We start from the raw sequence: 19098 nt of genomic DNA on the forward strand, positions 1-19098 counted from the left end.
AGTGTGCATAGAAAGATAAGCAAACACGTATTTCGTTTTTTCCCATTATATCTTAAGCTTTTTAAGCCCAGTGTGTTCTTAGCAAGTTTAGATTAGTGCTTTTTTTTTTTTTAATTGCCCTTTCAGGACCCTATAGCACTCACAGTATTTTCACTGTTTTCACTATGGCAATATTTTGCTATTGCTTTACTCTCAGGGGCATGTTAGCCTGAGCCCTGTGCAACTCATACTACAGTCAAAAAGCACAGACATTTGTATTTTGGCAGGCATTATTAAATTCATCTCAAAATTTTGTTCCAGTTTACACCCCCACCAACAGTGTGTGAGTTTTTTTTTTTTTCTGTCCACATTCTTACAGGGTAGTGTCCGATTTTTATTAAAGTCTGTCAATGTGATGGATGAAAGATGGTGTATCACTATTAATTAGTTGCATTTCCCTGATCAGTACTGAGGTTAAATATCTATTCATATCTCATCTAAAGTTGTCAGTATCTGTCCCATTAGTGTCAGAGTGTAGAAATGTGTACGAATATTTACTTCTTTGCTACTAGTCCCTGAGAAAACTCATCAGCATACCAGCAGAAGTTGTATAATATCAGAGGGAGACGTTAAGGTGTCCACTTTAGTTTTCATTAGCAAAAAGAATGACAATGCCACAATTCTGTTGACAAAGTACACAAATGTAAAGGACTAGAGATAGAAGCAGTTTGCCTTCGAGGATTATGGAACAAGTCTCGCCTGGGCCTCGTAGTGACTGTTGTTTTGTGTAAAAGCTAATTTTTGTGAAGGCTAGGGCTTTGATGCGTTGCTTGTGACTTGATCAGCCCTAGGTTATAGCCCCTACAGAGATCACTAAATGGATATTTGATTCACTGTGTATTCTCTGAGCCATAAACAGGCCAGTAGCTGCTCTTTTACTCAGTTTCTAAGCTTCTGTGAGTAATAAATGTTGATTACATTTGGATAAACAGGATTTCCCCTAATATTATGTTTGTTTGTTTGTTTTTTTTCCCCACAGTATCTTTATGCATTCAGTATAGTTCCCATGAAACTAATGGATGCAGCAGAACTGGTCAAACAGCCTCCAGATGTTACTGAAAACCCTTACAGGAAATCTGGGAAGGAAGCGTCCATGGGAAAGCAAACTCCTGCCCATGAGGTGTGTTCTGTTTGAGAGGCGGCATTTTCTGGGCTGGATTGCCCATTACACGTATACTGTTCCTGGTTATAATTTCGTTCATGAGACCAGTTTAATCCCTGGAATCTAAATTTTTTTTTTCCCTTGGGAAATCACGATGGTGTTTAGAAAGCCTTCACAGATTTCAAGTAAGCTCAGTGTTTTTTTATTGTAGCTTGAGGTTAACAGTTACATATTTTAAGTCTTTCTTTGTCTAAACTTGGTTCATGTGTAGGAGTTACACATGTTAAGTGTTTCTTTGTCTAAAGTTGAGTATTTTTAACTTTTTTTTTTAAAGATTTATTTCTATATTTTAGAGAGACTGAGAGAGAGAGAGGGAGAGAGAGAATGCGTGGGGGGAGGGGCAGAAGGAGAGGGAGAGTGGGAATCTCAAGCAGACTTTCCACTGAGCTCAGAGCCTGGTGGGCTTCGATCCCAGGACCCTGAGATCATGACCTGAGCCTAAATCAAGAAGATGTTCAACTGACTGAGCCACCCAGGCACCCTCTTTTTAACTTTCAGGGCAAGGATCCAACTGTTTGGTAGCAACGTAATTTGTGATTTTATAACGAGTGTTAGCAAGTAAATAAGATTCACTTTGAAGAAATTTCTTAATAGCAGACTTTTCTGAAACTAATTTTTCCCTCATTAAAACAAGGAATATCAGGTTCCCGTACTAATATGCATGGTTTGCTTTCTCAGACTTTTCTTCTTGAACAACCTTCTCATCTTTTTAATTAAAGTTCCGTTAGACTTGTTTGACCTCTGAAATTGTAGGACTACACTGAGGCCCTACTGAGAGAGAAAGGAAAAGGCATTTGGGTAGGTTCTTATTATTCTGTTTTAGGCAAGAATCACTCCATAACTTGCATTTTAACTTGCTTTTACAAAAAGATGGATTGCTGGTATTTTGAGTAAGTGTTGAGTAGTATGACTGAGAGTCCGGGCATCAGGATTAGGAAGATATTTTTCTTATCTAGAATAGACAGAAAGGACTGGAAGGAAAGATAGATACGACATGGCAGGAACGTTCCCTTGTATGTGAATGGTTGGCTCCTTGTCTAAAGATTAGTTTAATTACATTTTCTCTTCTGCCTTTGGCTATTCCAGGAAGAATCAGCCTGTCAGTTTTTCTTTGATTTAAATGAAAAGCAGGGAAGGAAGCGTTCATCTACAGGCAGAGACAGCAAGTCTTCTCCTCACCCAAAGCAGCCTCGCAAACCTCGTAAGTACCTTGGTTCCTGAGGTCTCCTGTGTGAGCAATAACTTACTTCCGGTCTTGTGTGGGACATGGCATTGCTGAACGAGCCTGTTCGGGAAAAGGAAAACTATACAATGGGTCGTTAAGACAAAAAATAAAATAATACTGAGATGGCCTGATCTTGAGGGTATCTGAGGTTATTCCTGAAAGAACTATGGAGAAACTCCTTTTTTCCCTCGTGTCTGTAAAACATATGAGATAAAGAGTCTACAAAACCAATGAGGTTCATAAAATAATAGAATAATCAAACTGGTAAAAAGGAAGGAATTTAAGGTTATTTCATGAAATCCACTTTCTCCACCCCCTTGTTTCAAAGTTGAAGAAGCAGACCTTGGTGGGGTAAACTTATTACCCAGTCACCTGGCTGGCTAGTGGCATAGCTGGGGCTAGAATTGAGACCCCGACATCCGGTTCAGTGTTCTTCCATTGCAGCTTGTTGCCAGTTAGATGCTACTTTAGTCAGTGTGTGGCCATCCACTTGCGGTTATCCACCTGTGAATTGGTTGCAAATTCAGAGCTTTTCTCATAGGGGTCAGTTTCAATGATAATGGTGATGGGGAGTGGGGGACACAGTAGAAGCACAGTAGGGTCAGCCCTTTGTGGCAGTGCTGTATACCAATCTTCACGACATGTGAAGATCTGACAAGGCTGAGTTCTGTAGGGTGACCGGATATATGCTGGAGCGCTTGGACAGTAGTCACATCTGCTTTCTTCCATATGCAGCTCAGCCTCCAGGCCCCTGCTGGTTTTGCCTTGCCAGCCCTGAAGTGGAAAAGCATTTGGTGGTCAACATCGGCACACATGTGAGTTACTTCCATGGACCTTTTACAGAGAAGCACACCCTTATTTGTTTGTCTTTTATTAACTTATTGAAGTTTTAATTTACATTTCATAAAATTTACCCACTTTAATAAAGTGTACAATTCACCGGTTTGTAGTCAGCTTACCAAGTTGTGCCACCATCACATAGCGCGGTTTCGGAACATGTGCTTCACTCACGCCCATTTACAGTGACTCCCCAATCCCATCCTCAGCCCCGGGCAACCACTAGTCTACCTCCTGTCTCCATAGGTTTGCCTTTTCTGCACATTCCATATAAATGGTGTCATCCAGTATGTGGTCTTTGTGTCCGGCTGTTTTTATTCAGCATGATACGCGCGAGGCTGCTCCACGTTGTAGCGTGTATCGGTACTTCGTTCCTTTTTATTGTTCTTTTTATATAGTCTGTGTATTTATCAGTTGATGGGCTTTTGGGTTGTTTCCACTCTGTGGCTGTTAGGAATAATGCTGCTACGAACATTTGCATGCATGTCTTTGTGTAGACATATGTTTTCATTTCTTTCAGATAGATAACTAGGAATGGAATTGCTGGTAAATTTATATTTAATTTTTTAAGAAACTGCCGAACTATTTTCCAAAATGGCTGTACCATCTTTTTTTTAAGATTTTAATTATTTATTTGAGAGAGAAAGCGAGAGAGAGCAAGCATGAGAGGGGGCGAGAGGCAGAGGGAGAAGCCGGATGCAGGGCTCGATCCCAGGACTCTGAGATCAGGACCCGAGCCGAAGGCACATGCTTAACCACCTGAGCCACCCAGGTGCCCTATGGCTGTACCATCTTATATCCCCACTAGCAATGTATGAGGGCTCCTATTTTCCCACATTTCCCACATTTGTTATTGTCTGTGTTTTTGATTATTGCAATTCTCCTGTGGTTTTCTTGTGCCGATTTCACAAGATTGCCCCCTCCCTTCCTCCCTCTCTGACAAATTGGTGTATTGCCTGGGGTGATGCCTTCATATACTACTTAACCTTCTTTAGTCCGTACATACTAGCGGTGATGAGTTGCTTTCATTAATTACTCACTATTTAAGAAAGGATTTTCTTTGTCCTAAAAAGGGAGTCCTCTGTTGCCTATATACTCATATTGGGTGAAAACTGATGATATTCTTTTTTTCTATTTTCGAATTAAGAAACCTGAATTTATTAATTTTTATCTATAATTATTTAGTGCTGGGAACAGAGTCATACTAAATAATTACATAAAAGACCGAAGTGTTAAATTCTCAGTTTTGGTTAGTAATGCATCCCAGGACAGGAATACCCATATCGACAGTCTTAGTGTGGGTAACTGGGAACCCAAGATAATAATTAAAAGGTTGCTTGGTAAGCACTGAATCAAAGAACTGGATGATCCTGGGGATGATTTTATTCAGGCTGTGGAAAACTGATGAATTGTGTGTGTCTCACAGTAAAGTTGTCCCATTTCAGACTTCTCCAGATACTTTTCCTTGGACAGGACTTGTTTAGGTATTGAATAATACTGGTCTTTGACCCTCATTTTCCTGGCATCTATATAGACCATTATCCTTCTTTTGCATTCACTTAAAGTGAAGAAAGCTTAATTTTCAGGGTTACAGTTGTACCCTAGTCACCTGTGACTAGAATTGGCTGTTTCCTGTGGCTCTTGATGGAAATATTTATAGACTCGTTTCTCAGTGTGTAGTGCTTCTGTAAATAGATAACTTTCATCTCTTTTTCATTGGTTTATTCTAATTTTGGTATCTGAGGGTGAGCATTTCCTCAACTTATCCTCACAATCTGAGGGCCCTTTATTGTGGCCTCCTATAGACTGACCAGAGTCTCAATTTCATCATTGTATCCTTTTTAAGTCACATCCCTCTCTGCCTTTATAGTTTCAGACTGAAGAGTTCCAGTCTTCTACATTTAAATTTTATGTCTTGATTATTGGCACACTCCTATCTCTAGGGGGAGCACTACGGGTCAAGGCCTGGGACCTAATTGAGCTGTGGAGTCTATGGATGAACTCTTCAGTAGGAAGAAGAGCAAACCTGAACATTTTTTGGTTTTACGGGAATGCCCTTTTTGGATTATCTCTCTCAGACCTTGTTTTCGTCTTTGGATTAGTTTATGCCATTCTTCTCTCCCACACAGCTTGTATGGTAGGCAGGCTTTGGATTGCTTTCTGTTTGGGAAGCTTCAGTAGTTCAAAATGGCACACAGGGAAGACAGATTTGGAACAGGTGACTTAGCTCAGGGCTGCTCTAGGCCTCAGGGAGAAGTGACCTTTCCTTTCCATTCACCTTTTAATTGCCCAGGGTTATCTAGCCCAGGGTTTGAGACTAGGGGATGATCAAGGAAACCTGTTTCCTTCTCATCTAGGCCTGAAGCTACAGGGGCAAAAAATATCTCCAGTCTTGTTTGTAGCCTGGTCCAGCACCCCAAGTAGCAGGCCACGTGAAAATTTTAGCCTAGCGCCTATCTGGTATTCAAGTCTGCACTTGCCTACGTTGTCCTTTGTCTGGTAGAAACCTCTTGGGAATCTCTGGGACCTTTGGGCATCTGGCAGAAGGTTTAGAATCCCTTTCCTGCAACCATTCCTCTTTTTTTTTTTTTTTTAAAGATTTTATTTATTTATTTGACAGAGATAGAGACAGCCAGCGAGAGAGGGAACACAAGCAGGGGGAGTGGGAGAGGAAGAAGCAGGCTCATAGCGGAGGAGCTTGATGTGGGGCTCGATCCCAGAACGCCGGGATCATGCCCTGAGCCGAAGGCAGACGTTTAACCGCTGTGCCACCCAGGCGCCCCTGCAACCATTCCTCTTGATCTCCTCTCACTACTTTTTTTGTCTTGGCTTTCTCTGTCTTTGCCATGCCTTCTCCAAGGGATCTACACAGAACTATGTTAATGGCCCATGGCCACAAACTGGTAAAAGGAGGGAAAGGCTGCTGAGAGTCCAAAATAATTGTTGCAAAATTCATGCGTTTTCCTTATGGGAGAAACATTCTTTCAGGTCTATTTATACATTTTTAGAGATAATTCAAGTATGGAACAGAAGGTGAGAAATTGAAAGGAAGGAGGAGATTGGACAAGTGTGAACCGGTTCACAAGAACTGGGAGGTACTGCACTGGGGGTGAGGGGTGCTCTTGAGCCTGAACTAGAAACCTTCAATAGCTTCACTGCATAGTACAATATAAACTGACATTTATGGCAGTGACCCTTTGACATAAAGAAAAGATTAGAAGACTCAGGGTTCAATAAAAAATCATTTAAAAAAAAAAAAAAGAAGACTCAGGCTTCAAAAGTAATCTTTTATTTTTATTTATTTATTTATTTTTAAAGATTTTATTTATTTATTCGACAGAGATAGAGACAGCCAGCGAGAGAGGGAACAGAAGCAGGGGGAGTGGGAGAGGAAGAAGCAGGCTCCCAGCGGAGGAGTCTGATGTGGGGCTCGATCTCAGAACGCTGGGATCACACCCTGAGCCGAAGGCAGACGCTTAACGACTGCGCCACCCAGGCGCCCCTCAAAAGTAATCTTTTAAAACATACAATCAAAAATCATTACTGTAAAAATTAGGAAAATATTTTAGTGCTTATGAGGTTTTGATGAACTTCAGTCATCTGGAAGATGAAGCTTGTAGATGTGTTCTGGCCTCTATGCCCAGTAAGTCAAGGATGACCATGCTTTAGTTTGTCTCGGGTACCTCTTCTGTCATTCTGTTGGGTTGTCTCAGTGTTAATGATAAATGACTCCTTCCTTCAGTCTTAGCTTTGAACTCCCGACACTAAAAGGAAATATTGGATTGCTTTTTCTAAAGCTCTAGTACCTTCATTTGCCTATGGTGATATTCACTGGCCATTTCTCTACTCAGTGTGTTTTCCCTTCAAAGAGTGTCTGAGTGTAGCGCAGTTTTGCATGTTTGGGTTTTGACAGAAATATTTTTAGTTTCTGCTTAGCTGCTGACATCCACTGTTGGGAGCTGTAGTTTTCTACTTTGGATGTGTCTGAGTTTCCTTCTGTCCCATTAGGTTATGTTTGTTTTCATTTTGTATACGTTAGGCAGCAGCTTAAGGCTGTAGGGACGCTGGATGCTAATCATGACATCGATGCCTTTTTGTGAGTCCAGAGGGTGTACTTAGGAGTGGGGTGTGGGATTGGTTGTTGTCATAGGGAAAGTGGTCATTTTGAAATCAAGTGGTATCTCTCTGTGACTGAAGGCAGTAATAACTGAAAAATGGTGTTCAAGTTTGGAGCCTGGAAGGGAAGAACCCACTATTTGCTATTCCGGTCTCCTTCAGCTTCGGTGTGTCTGAAGCCAGAAGCCTGATGGTATGCCATCCATTTGCTTCCAGTTCATTTGATAGTTGGATAGAAATTTGTTGCATCTAATTTAATTCTTCACCAGGTTCTCGTTATAACCTCTAAAAGAAGCTTTTCTAAAGCCGGAGAATTTCTGCTCATAGCCTCTCGAGCACCTCGTCCACTCCCTCATGCTCACTCTTTGTGTAGGCTTTTCTCCCTGAAGAATCATGCATGCAGCATTGATGTCTTGATTCCATGTGCTTCCTCCTTAGTGCTACCTTGCCCTGGCCAAAGGAGGCTTATCTGATGACCATGTCCTCATCCTGCCCATTGGCCACTACCAGTCAGTGGTGGAGCTTTCAGCAGAGGTGGTAGAAGAGGTGGAGAAGTATAAGGTGACACTGAGGCGGTTCTTTAAAAGTCGGGGGAAACGGTGTGTTCTGTTTGAGAGAAATTATAAGAGCCATCACCTCCAGCTACAGGTAGGTGGTCTCCACCCAGGAACTTGGAAGGACCCTGTGGGGACCTGGAGATTGACACGGATTTAAATAACATCAATTGATAGTTCAATATATAAGTCCAATCTAAAATTAAATATTTAAAATTTTAATATTTCAAATACTTAATACACATTTTCATATAAATGTTTGAATAATGTTCATTTAAAAGGTTAAAGAGTCTCCAGTGATAAATCCAGAGATTTCACAGGGAGGTGCATGGTCAGTAGGAATGGGCCAGCACAGTTAGTAAGGGCCTTCTTTAGAAACGGAATGGGTACTTGAGGAAGGTTTTAAGAAAGATTTGGGCCTTGATAGGTAGAGGTGGAAGAGAGTGGTATTTATGTGAGTGGGTATAATTTCACCAGCATGAGTGAAGTCTTAGAGGTGAGAAGTAGTTTCAGAGCCTCGATGGAGCTGTCAGCTCAGAAATTTGGGGGTTGTTTAGGGATAATTGGTTTGTAGTTGTGGTGGTTTTCTTTCTTGGCACATTTGTTAAATTTTCAAATGGGCCCGACTCTGCCACATATATTACATAGGAGCCGGCAAGGGCTTGATGACAGAGAGATCTGTCTCTAGCCTTTCCTGCATCAGGCATCGGCTCCCACACTTGGCAAGCTGTCTCGTAAGTTTAAGTCCTTACAGACAGGCTGACACAAGCCTGGCTGGCCTGAGGAGAATCTCTGCTGAGGGGCATTTGTCCACCCCTGTGATGGATTTGCTACTTCTCAGGGACTGTGCAGGAGGCATGACCTCTCGGGGACCTGTACAAAGAATTTCTGATCTGTCTGCCTCTCCGCCGCCACCCCTCAGGTCATTCCTGTGCCACTCAGCTGCTGCACTACAGATGACATCAAAGATGCCTTCATCACCCAGGCAGAGCAGCAGCAGATGGAGCTGCTGGAAATCCCAGAGCACTCTGACATCAAGCAGGTGAAACAGGAGGGGAAGGATGTAAAGTAAAGGATGGGAAGTAAAATGTGGTTTCTGACGTGTGGAGCCTGAGGTCATATCAAGGCATCCCAAAAATGTTGAATAGGCAGGTGGACAGTTTGGACCTCTAGAGCATGGGGTTACTGATTGGACTGGAGATGAGGATGACATGACAGCAATGCCGCAGTGCATTCCTGGGAAGAGCAAAAAATGAGAAATGTCCTAGGATGGGTGCCACTGGGAGGGTCTTTGTAATATCTGGTAGTTTGGTTTTTTAAACTGTATTCCATTAACTGGCTTGGGATCTGTACTGCTCACATTCTTTTTCTTGTGCTTCTAGACTGAATTCTTTGCCAAATAAAAGTTTATAAGAGATGAGATGAGCTAGGTTTTAGATTTTTAAAGCATTATGATATGTCCTCATACAACTCTGTTTGCTTTAGATTACACAGCCAGGAGCAGCATATTTTTATGTTGAACTTGACACGGGAGAGAAGCTTTTCCATAGAATTAAAAAGAATTTTCCTTTACAGTTTGGAAGGTTTGTATATTTTTCTTATTTTAAATGTATTTTTACTAGGACTACTCTGAACAGATTAGTGAGCTGCATAGACAATTGAATAAAAAGCCAAGTAGGAAACAGTCTTTGCCCCAAGGAACCTATAGTCTAGGGCAAGTCAGATATTTGCAAATGTGACAGTAATGTAATGCAGAATGTGAAAAGTACCATAAAAAAGTTTGGAGGAATAGTGGACTTCAGAAATTCAGAAAAGGGAGAACTTATTTCTGCTTTGTGGAAGGCTTCAAGAAAAGGTTGACATTGAGCCTGAGAGAGAGATTTAGAGAGCAAATATTAGGGTGTGGGCCTTCTATCCCAAAGGAGTGAAGTGCTACCATTCATTGAGCATATGCTCTGTGCCAGGCACTGTGCCAAGAGCTTTACATGCATCGCTTCGTTTAAGCTTCCCAATTCTGTAAGATAGGTACTGTCATCCCAGTTTACCGAAGTGGTAAGTGAGGCTCCAGAGCCGTGCCCGGTAGAACTTGCCATGGTGTTGGAAATGTTCTATAAATCTGCATTGTCCTATACAGTAATCACTAGCCACATGTGGCTCCTGAGCTCTTGAAATGTGGCTAATATGACTGAGAAACTAAATTTTTAATTTCATTTTAATTAGGATTAAAATTTATTTATTTTATTTATTTATTAGATCAAGAGAGAGAGCACAAGCAGGGGGAGCAGCATGCAGAGGTAGAAGCAGGCTCCCGCTGAGCAAGGAGCCCGATGCGGGACTCAGTCCCAGGACCCCGGGATCATGACCTGAGCTGAAGGCAGATGCTTAACCGACTGAGCCACCCAGGCGCCCCTAGGATTAAAATTTAAATAGCTAGATCTGGCTAGTGGCTCCTGTTAGTGGACGGCATGGCTCTAGAGGGGTTAGATAGCTTGTCCATGAGCACACACGGTAGGTTCAGACCCAGGTATATTGTAATAACCTCATTGTGTAGTGTCCTTAGGCCTAGATGAGGCTTCGTTTATGCTCCTCATATCAGACAGAACATGATTGTAAAACTATATAGGGAGTGTTATCAGCTGGTCAGACTGAAGATAGGAAGTTGCTGGCAAGAAGAAATAGAGTATGGAGGGAGGGCAGTAGAAGATGTGCGGAACAGATTATCTAATGCTGGTGTCTAATTTGCAGTTGTTGTTTTTTTCCTGGTTAGAACTGAGCTTTGAGTCAACTTTGAACCCTTCTTGGACTAATTTGGGAAACCTCCAAGAGATTGCTACCATTGGATAAGTCCAGGAAATACGGTTGTCAGCATTTTCAAAAACATAATTGATAAGTGAGAATAGGTGTGATTAGGGACTTCAAACATCTGACATTATCGTCTTTTTGTTGTTGCCTTAGCCCATGGTTCCAGATGCAGATGTGGACACTGATGACTTAGGCACACAATTGTAGACCCACACAGAGACACATGAGCCCACAGGAGAGGTTCTCTGAATGGTTTTGTGCTCATAATAGTCTGTTGTATTTTCAACGTTGACTGTTTTTCAAAATACTAATATACAGTTACATAGCATTTTATAGTTAACAGAATACTTGGAAAGATATTTTTCCCCCACTGTATAAGAAAGGTGGTTCCGTTTTGGTTTTATAGATGAAGAAATAGACTCAAGGCTTGCCCAGGGAGGTAGAACTTGAGCTCAGATCCTGTGACTTTTAGAAAACTCATGTGATTTGTTTTCAACTCTTCTATTTATTGTAGTTCAAAGTGGAAAATGAACCATATAGATGCACAAATAGAGTTCTTCTTAAAAAAAAAAAAAAGATTTTATTTTTTTTAAGTAATCTCTACACCCAACGTGGGGCTCAAGCTCACAACCCCCAGATCAAGAGTTGTATAGTCTACCGACTGAGCCAGCCAGGTGTCCCAAGTAGAGTTATTTCTAATATATCAAAATGAGTGTAAAAATAAATAAAAATGCAAAGCAGTGACAATTAGAAGGTAGCCTGTATGTGAGCCTGTGTGTCAGTATGTATTTTTTAGTGCTGAGAACCAAAATAAGTTACTTTGTTGACATTGAGCCTGTGCTGTTGTGCCTGTGTAGGCCTGAGTCCTCTAGGAGATGCAGAAAGTCAGTGGTGTGTGATGCTCGGCCTGATCTGCACCGGGCCCTCAGCAAAGTCCTGGTCTAATTGGGATGACAAAACTAGAGTTTAAGGCAAGCTGTATTCATAGTATTCATAGCTGGTTTGGTGCTTGGATTGTGTTATCTCCATACCTCACAAAACCCTTACTGCATTTCATAGGTGAGGAAATCAAGACTCAGCGATGAAGTAATATTCAAGTCAGAGACAACAAGTGTTGAACTAGGGATGGAATTAAGCTTCTGATCTTTCATTTTTAAAGGTTTTATTTATTCATTTTAGAGAGAGAGAGCACGCAGGTGTGTGGGCAGGGGGAGGGGCAGAGGGAGAGGGAGAGAGAATGTCAGGCAGACTCCCCACTGAGCGTGGAGCCTGACCAGGGCTCAGTCTCACAACCCTGAGATCATGACCTGAACCAAAACCAAGAGTTGGATGCTTAACCGACTGAGCCACCCAGGCACGCCAAGCCTCTGATCTTTCTAACACCAGGGCCCACCGTCTTTGTACTGTGTCAGTGTTGGTTCTATAAGTACCAGTAGTTCCAGTTGTTCAAGAGAGAAATAAAAATAAATAGGGTTTGAAGGTTTAGGAAAGAGGTAGGACCTGAGCTGGTCACTTAACTTGAATATGATTTTGATAGAATGGCAGAGATGACGCTCTGGGCAAGAGAAAATGGTATGAACAAAGTCAGAAGAATTTGCAAACCTTCTTCGGGTGATGCTGAGGAGAGCTCTCTAGCTGGAGAGAAATAGAAGAGGGGGCTTCAGGCTGATACTGTCCATTTTTACTTTTTTCTGCAGGGAGGTACTGGCCAGTGAAGCCATCCTTAATATTCCTGACAAGTCTGACTGGAGGCAATGTCAGGTCAGCAAGGAAGAGGAGGAGATGCTGGCTCGCCGCTTCCGGAAAGACTTTGAGCCCTTTGACTTCACTCTGGATGATTAAGCAAAGGGAAAGGCACTTCATGAACTTGACAGGAAGTAGTAGCCTGTTTTTTAAAGAAACTACAGTCTCCCATGGGGACTGTTTCTCTGCCTCTTTTTTGTGCATTCCCATGGAACCTGCCTGCGGCAAGAGGCCTAAGATAGAGTATTTTTTTGGAAATATTTCTAGGATGAAATTCCTGTTAAAATAAGCATGTCTGTCATCCTGCTCCAAGTACAGTTTATGTTAATCAACATTTTCAAAAACATTAAACCATCAAATAAAATCCAGATGCTTTTCCATGGTTGGGAAGTACCTTATGTTCATGTTCCCTATACCATTAAATGAAGTTGTGTGTGTGTGTGTGTGTGTATGTGTATGTGTAACAGGGTCCAGAGCTTTGGACCCAGCTGTTACTCCAGGATCTCACAGGTGGCTTCTCCCTGAACAATCTAGGGTGGAGAAGGGACCGAAGGCCTTTGCCATTTTTCTTTTATAGCATTCATCTTACTGATATAAAAGAGCTCTTTCAGCCCTTTAGCAAATACTTAACTCCTGTGTGCCAGGCGTTTTTCTAGACTCCAGGAGTATGGCCATGTCACGACATGGTTCCAGTTATCCCAGAGTTTACAGTCTAATTGGGAAGAGAAGGGGCAGATTTTAAGAGAAGGAAGAGGAGTTCTGCTTAGGATAGTTGTAGTATGCTGTTGGGTAGTTCTAAACTCATGGAGACCTGGGTTGGTGATAGCGCTTTGGGGATCATCAGGGTATAGGCCATAGCTGAAGTTAGGAGAATGCATGAAAATAAGGATGAATACAGTCCTAATCTGAAGATGAATGCCTAAGAAGTATCAATATTTAAGGAGTCCTTGGAAATAGAGTGATCCACAAGTACATGGAAAAGAGAGAGGGAGAGATCATAGGAGAATGCTGTATATTGGAAGCCAAAAGAAAAGTAATTGTTCCTTTATATTGGACACTTAATGGCACAAAATGTCTGAGGTATTATTGCTTCCATTTTATACATGAAGAAAACAGACTCTCAAACTTGAAGATCATGAAACCTGAGGTTGACCATCCTGGGATTTAAAACCAAGCTATGCAGCATCTGAGAATGGGGATGTTCAAAGAGTGAACTATGGGAAACAACCTGGTTCCTGCAAAGATGGCCACTTTAGGGTCAGCTCACTCATCAGTACCCTCAGGTCCTCAGCATCCCTCCCTAGCTCTTCCAAGTGAGTATTACAAGAATTTGCCCCACCCCCTCCCCGTGGAGCTCAGACACACTCCGGTGCTAGCTATGCAGTACACCTAGCAGACTAAAGGCTTTATACTGTTAGGGGCAGTCAGTACCACAATCATCTGTGCAGTCTGTCCAACTCTCAGATGTGTTTGGGAGGTATCATTTGCCATCACCTCCAACTCCAGCTCCATCGCAACTAAGCACATGTGGAAATCCAGAATCTGCTACCACACATTACTGAGGCCCAACACCATGACATGGCTTGTACATGCAGTGCTCAACATTCTGGTTGCACCATTCAGGGATTCCAAATCAATAGACGCATGTGCTCTGCCAGAAGTTAATTCAATGCTTTCAGAGCAGCCAGCAACACTGCTGTAGTGCACATGCTGTATCCACCTTTAGGCATCTCAGCATATTCCATCTGTGTGTGGGGCACAAAGTGTTAGTTGGAATTTAACTATTTAGATACCACAGGTGGGGCTGTGCAAACGATGGTCCAAGCACACATGATCTCAAAGGGGGTTCAAATGACCACTTAATGCAACTGATACATTTCTTCAGAGAATTGGATGCCTCAGGGATTTTTATACCCAGAGTGACCGACTAGATCCCCAGGTTCTGTGAGGCTGAGGCATATGACCAACTCAAAGTGAAAATGGAAGCTCGTTCTTCCATGCTAAAGCTATCCGCCACTCGGAAGCCCTTCTTGTTGCACCGACAGCATTCCTGAAGCTTCCTCTGCAGCCCTGCATCAGGCATCAGAAACAATCCCCGCAATGAGGAACTACTGCACTGGCAAACCTACAAATGGAAGACCACCGGACTGCAAGCTCCACGAGGCATTTAGGGGAAAGCTCCCGAAATCAGGGGGAATATTCTTTACTTCGCAACAGCGTCACATCCTTGAGTCTGTTGTGATTACAGGGGAGATCCTGGAACAGGTGTACAAGAAGTCAAGCAAAAGAGCTGAGCCTGACTTTATGGAAGATGATTAATCATTAAAAAAAAAAAAAGACTGCAAAATTTAATGCATCAGTAGACCTGGTAGCGCAGGAGTCTTTCCAGTTCTTCGATTCCGCGATATTTGAATCATTGGTGGCTTTTGCCAGTGCCAGTTCAGCGGGTGGTGGAGTTGGAGGATAGATGGCAGAGGTCTTAAGAAAGATGAAATGTAGACAGGGTGGAGACGATGACTTGAAAGGAATGGAGAGCTTATAGTTTTGAAGCCTGGGAAAACATGTGGGTTCTCTCAGGCAGGAAAATGCCCAAGGGACTTAGAGAACGGAAGGCGAATTCCACTCTTCCCAATCCTTTCGCTGTTTAGGCTTCTGCGTGCCCCCGGGAAAAGCTGGGGAACGGCTTTTCCAGCGGCAATTACCGGAAGTGACGCCTACATCTCGCGAGAGGAAAGACGCGCGAGCCTCGGCGGCCCGGAACCGGCCTGGGAACAGTGGCGGAACCTGAGGCCGCCTGCCCTCCCGCCCCATGGAGCGGCCCCCGGGGCTGCGGCCGGGCGCGGGCGGGCCGTGGGAGATGCGGGAGCGGCTGGGCACCGGCGGCTTTGGGAATGTCTGCCTGTACCAGCATCGGGTGAGGTGGGGCGCGAGAGGGAGCGGCGGTGGGTGTTTGTCAGAGCGTCTGTGGAACACAGCGACTGTCAGTACGTGAGAGATCGTCAGTGAGACTTTGGGCAGTACTGTGGGCCGGTGAGCCTGTGTGACTGAGTGAATGTGTGATCCTGTGCTTGTGAGTCTGGTGACTGAGTCCGAGGTTGTATCTGAGGTCCTGGGTCAGTGTGTGTGAGATAGAGCTCTTAGGGGGAACTTCTGGTATGAATGTCAAGATGTGACAAACTGTTTACTGAGTGTGACACTGCGTCTGTGTCTCCGAATGTAGAGAGTGTCGGGATGTGCGAGGCAGATGCACATTAGAGTGTATTGCCAGCATGAATGGGTGAGAAAATGGGACTGAAGAAGGGGGTTGTCTGTGGGAATGTGTCTGTTCATGTGTGTGCTTGGAGGCTATGTGGTATCAGTAGGGACTGGAATAGACAAGGAAGGTTTCATGGGTCCACAGGTAAGCTTTTGGAAGCATGGGTAGGCTTCAGATCTGGAGATGCGTTCTGGGTAGGGAACAGTGTGAGGATCAGCTGGTGAAATGATCATGGCTTCCTAAGGAAAAGAAGTAGATTGGGCGTGAGGTGCCCTAGTCGGTAAAGACAGCTACCTTCAGACTCAGGAATTTTGCTTTAATTTAATTGAAAATGTTTAACCATTTAGCAGCAGTTAATAATCATGTTTGAGCTATGATTTTTCAATATACCAATAAAAGCTATGAACCCTTTCCCCAGCAAAATGCAGTTGCACATCCCCGCCACCTTATGCATTGCGATTTGAGGGGGTCATGTGCTCCTGAAGGACATTCACAAACCTTTTAGAGATATAGACCCTTGACTAATAATCCTTGCAGTACAGCCTTTGTTTTGTCATCTGTAAAATAGTTAAAATAATTATATACATCATGGGTCTGTTTGAGAGTTAAATAAGATAATATGTGTAAGGCTAAGTACAGTACAATGTAAAGCCCTCATTTGTTAGCTCCTGCTGCTGCTGTATTGTTGCTATTGTCATCATCTTTACCATTATTAATTGACCTTAAAAAAAGGAAATGTCAAGATCAAAGTGGTATCTTTGGAAGATTGTTTTGTAAATGATAAATCTGAGTGAAAAACATGGGGCAAGATGAGCAATTACAATATTATTAAAATGCTTGCAATTGGCCTGTGAATGGAGAAATGAATTCAAGATTTGCTGTCTTAATATGGGTAGAGAGTCCATAATATAGGGTGGGACGTGGGGGACATGGGACTATACCTGGGAGGAATAGGCATGTTTCTGTGGCAGTCACAATGACAAATGTCACTGATGGAACAGGAAATTTTGTGAAGCAGCTTTCTAAATACAGCATAGAAGGATATCTTGGAGAGAGGGAGAACGGGAGGTGAGGAACTAAGGCATTTAGTGCTTTGACAGCTAGACAAGTAGTAAATTTAATATTCTCACAATCAGAGAGGACGTAAGGCACTCAAAGAGAAAAGAGGGAGCCAACTACTTCAATGGAATGTTGCCTGTGGCCTTGTTTTCCAAGCCTGCCCATCAGTCTGGTCATAAGAGAAAAAAAAAATATGCTTGTTAGCATGCTTTTGTGACTGCTTTTCTTGGTCCCTGACTGGGGATAGATCAACACATCACTTTTTAAAAAAAATTGTAGTAAAGTATATATAATGTAAAGTGTACCATTTTAACCATTTTTAAGTGTACAGTGGCATTAAGTACATTTACATTGGTGTGCAACCATTACCACCATCTATTTCCAGAACTTTTTCATCTTACCAAACTGAAACTCTGTAATCATTAAATGATAACTCCTGGTAACTCCCCATTATCCCCATGCCCAAACCTCCCCCTCCCCATCTCCGCAATCACCCTTCTACTTTCTGTCTCTTAATTTTTAAATGGAAGAGATTTGGGTTCCTGTAGAATCCTAGAAATCTCTCAGGAACTTTCCAGGTGTCTAGACTGGCTCTTCCCCAAATTGGGACATTTGACAACTGAGCCTGTAGTGAAAACAGAAGAAATACTCTGTCCTAAGACTTAGAAATAGCATCATTACTTTTTTAAGCCTGACTTCAGATTTGCCCTTAATAGATTTCAAGATCTTTGTGTTTTGGTGGAAGCCATGCCCCAGTATTTTATCTACATCTCTTAAATCACAGTGAGGAAGAGAAAAGGATGTGAGATGGTTTATTTATTTGATTATTATTCTGGGTGCTGATGGTACCCAAGTCAACAAAAAAAAGTATTTTCTGCCCTCAAGGAGATTTCAAGTCTAGTGGGAGAGGCAGACACAGAAACACTTTAAGTACAATGTGGTAACCTATATAAAAAAGGTATTTATAAAGTAGTATAGAAGCTTGCAAAAATAACCAAAGAATTCTTCCTAGGGAATAGGGTATCACTTCTCAAAGTGTGTTTGGGAAAATTAATCTGGTGAAATGCTTTGAAAAAGGGTATTGTGGTCAAATAACATTGGGTGAATGATGTATATAATATTGTTTCACTTGGAGAGTCATAATCCACATTGGCATATTAAAAGCTCTGAGAAGTACTTTAGTAAAGAAACTACTTTAACTTTGTATTTTCCAATTTTTTTATTGTGGTGAAATAGATAACATTTACCATTTTTAAGTGTACAGTTCTGTGGCATTAAGTACATTCACATTGTTGTGCAACAATTGCCACTATCTGTCTCCGAAATATTCCCATGTGTTAGGGCTTAATGTTCATGGTTATACTAAATTGTTTCCGTGGTGGTAAAAGATTACATGGGGCCTAGCTACAGCCAGGTACCTGCTGAAAACAGAAGAAAGGTTGAAGGGAGCGAGGACTGTATTTAAGCTAGATTGTAGTGTGTCCTAATTCCTTTCTTCTTTCTCTGTACATGACCTGTCTTATCTCCCTTCACCATCCCTCTGCCCCCATTTAGAATATCCCATACAAGTTAATGTCTTGCTTCCTCATCTATATTCTGTGTTTTTTTTTTTTCTTCCTGTTTGGTCCCTGTTCCTGGGCTACATTATTACTGTTGCCAGAATGTGATGAGGTCTGGATATTTCCTGTAATGTGCATCATGTTGGGTTTAATTTCAGTCAGAATTGGCTAAATTACTAGTCATAGGCAAGAGCTATTAAGTTCATTTTATAGATATGGAAATAGAAATATAGCCATTGTTAGGATTTTTTAAATGTCATTTGAAATGTAGAGATTAGGAACAAATTTTGGAGGTTTTTTTTTTTTTTGTTAGGCTTGGTTATATTGAAACTATTTCTTTGCTGCTGAGGCCAGGTAGCCCTGAATTATCATCTTCATTCTAGTTATGCTGAAGGCTGGGGCCCTTGTTAGCTGTCTTGATTAAGCTCAAAAAGGGGTTTGTTGGGGAGACAGGTCTTTTGTATTTTTCTGGTTGTGTGTAGGAGACAGTGTTCTGAAGAGACCTGTAATGGGATCAGCCTCAGTGACTTTTTCCTTGTGTGCTTTGATGTATTTGAGGTTTGATTGATTGATTGTTTCTTCTCAAGCCAACTCAGAACCTCAGAGTCTCACTTTTCATAACTTGTATCTTTTCTGAGTATTTCTAAACAAAAATTGTTAGTTCCTAAGAACTTGGGTGACAGGTGTGACTTTTTCTTAAATCACTAAAAAAAGTAAAAGAGATTTGGTTCATTTTATAAAGAAGT

At 42.1% G+C, this 19098-nt stretch overlaps 2 protein-coding genes and 1 non-coding gene across 10 annotated transcripts in view; all 3 read left to right on the forward strand.

Moving 5' to 3' along the window:
* The window catches only part of CWF19L1 (CWF19 like cell cycle control factor 1), a 28687-nt gene extending 15811 nt beyond the window's left edge, over positions 1-12876 (forward strand). For all 4 annotated transcript variants that reach the window (XM_087862800.1, XM_045802856.2, XM_087862801.1 and 1 more), the window contains 7 exons: positions 1019-1159; positions 2288-2402; positions 3162-3241; positions 7818-8027; positions 8856-8975; positions 9419-9516; positions 12433-12876. In XM_087862800.1, the coding sequence (XP_087718926.1) occupies positions 1019-1159; positions 2288-2402; positions 3162-3241; positions 7818-8027; positions 8856-8975; positions 9419-9516; positions 12433-12577 (909 nt within the window). In that variant the 3' untranslated portion in view covers positions 12578-12876. The remainder of the gene's footprint in view (positions 1-1018; positions 1160-2287; positions 2403-3161; positions 3242-7817; positions 8028-8855; positions 8976-9418; positions 9517-12432) is intronic.
* LOC123796061 (small nucleolar RNA SNORA12) lies at positions 8506-8654 on the forward strand. The gene has a single exon (XR_006780661.2). It is a non-coding gene; the product is annotated as a small nucleolar RNA SNORA12 (small nucleolar RNA).
* A 2328-nt stretch (positions 12877-15204) lies between the features above and the next one.
* The window catches only part of CHUK (component of inhibitor of nuclear factor kappa B kinase complex), a 37984-nt gene continuing 34090 nt past the window's right edge, over positions 15205-19098 (forward strand). For 2 of the 5 annotated variants that reach the window (XM_087862798.1, XM_087862797.1), the window contains exon 1: positions 15206-15392. In XM_087862798.1, coding sequence (XP_087718924.1) covers positions 15288-15392 — 105 coding nt within the window. In that variant the 5' untranslated portion in view covers positions 15206-15287. Of the gene's footprint in view, positions 15398-19098 lie in introns of all 5 variants that reach the window. The other 3 variants (XR_015724749.1, XM_045802855.2, XM_087862799.1) reach the window with 3 other exon arrangements.

This window comes from Ursus americanus, chromosome 6 (assembly GCF_024610735.1).
Source record: "Ursus americanus isolate L20-20 chromosome 6, mUrsAme1.1.p, whole genome shotgun sequence".
In the NCBI taxonomy this organism is placed as follows: domain Eukaryota; kingdom Metazoa; phylum Chordata; class Mammalia; order Carnivora; family Ursidae; genus Ursus; species Ursus americanus.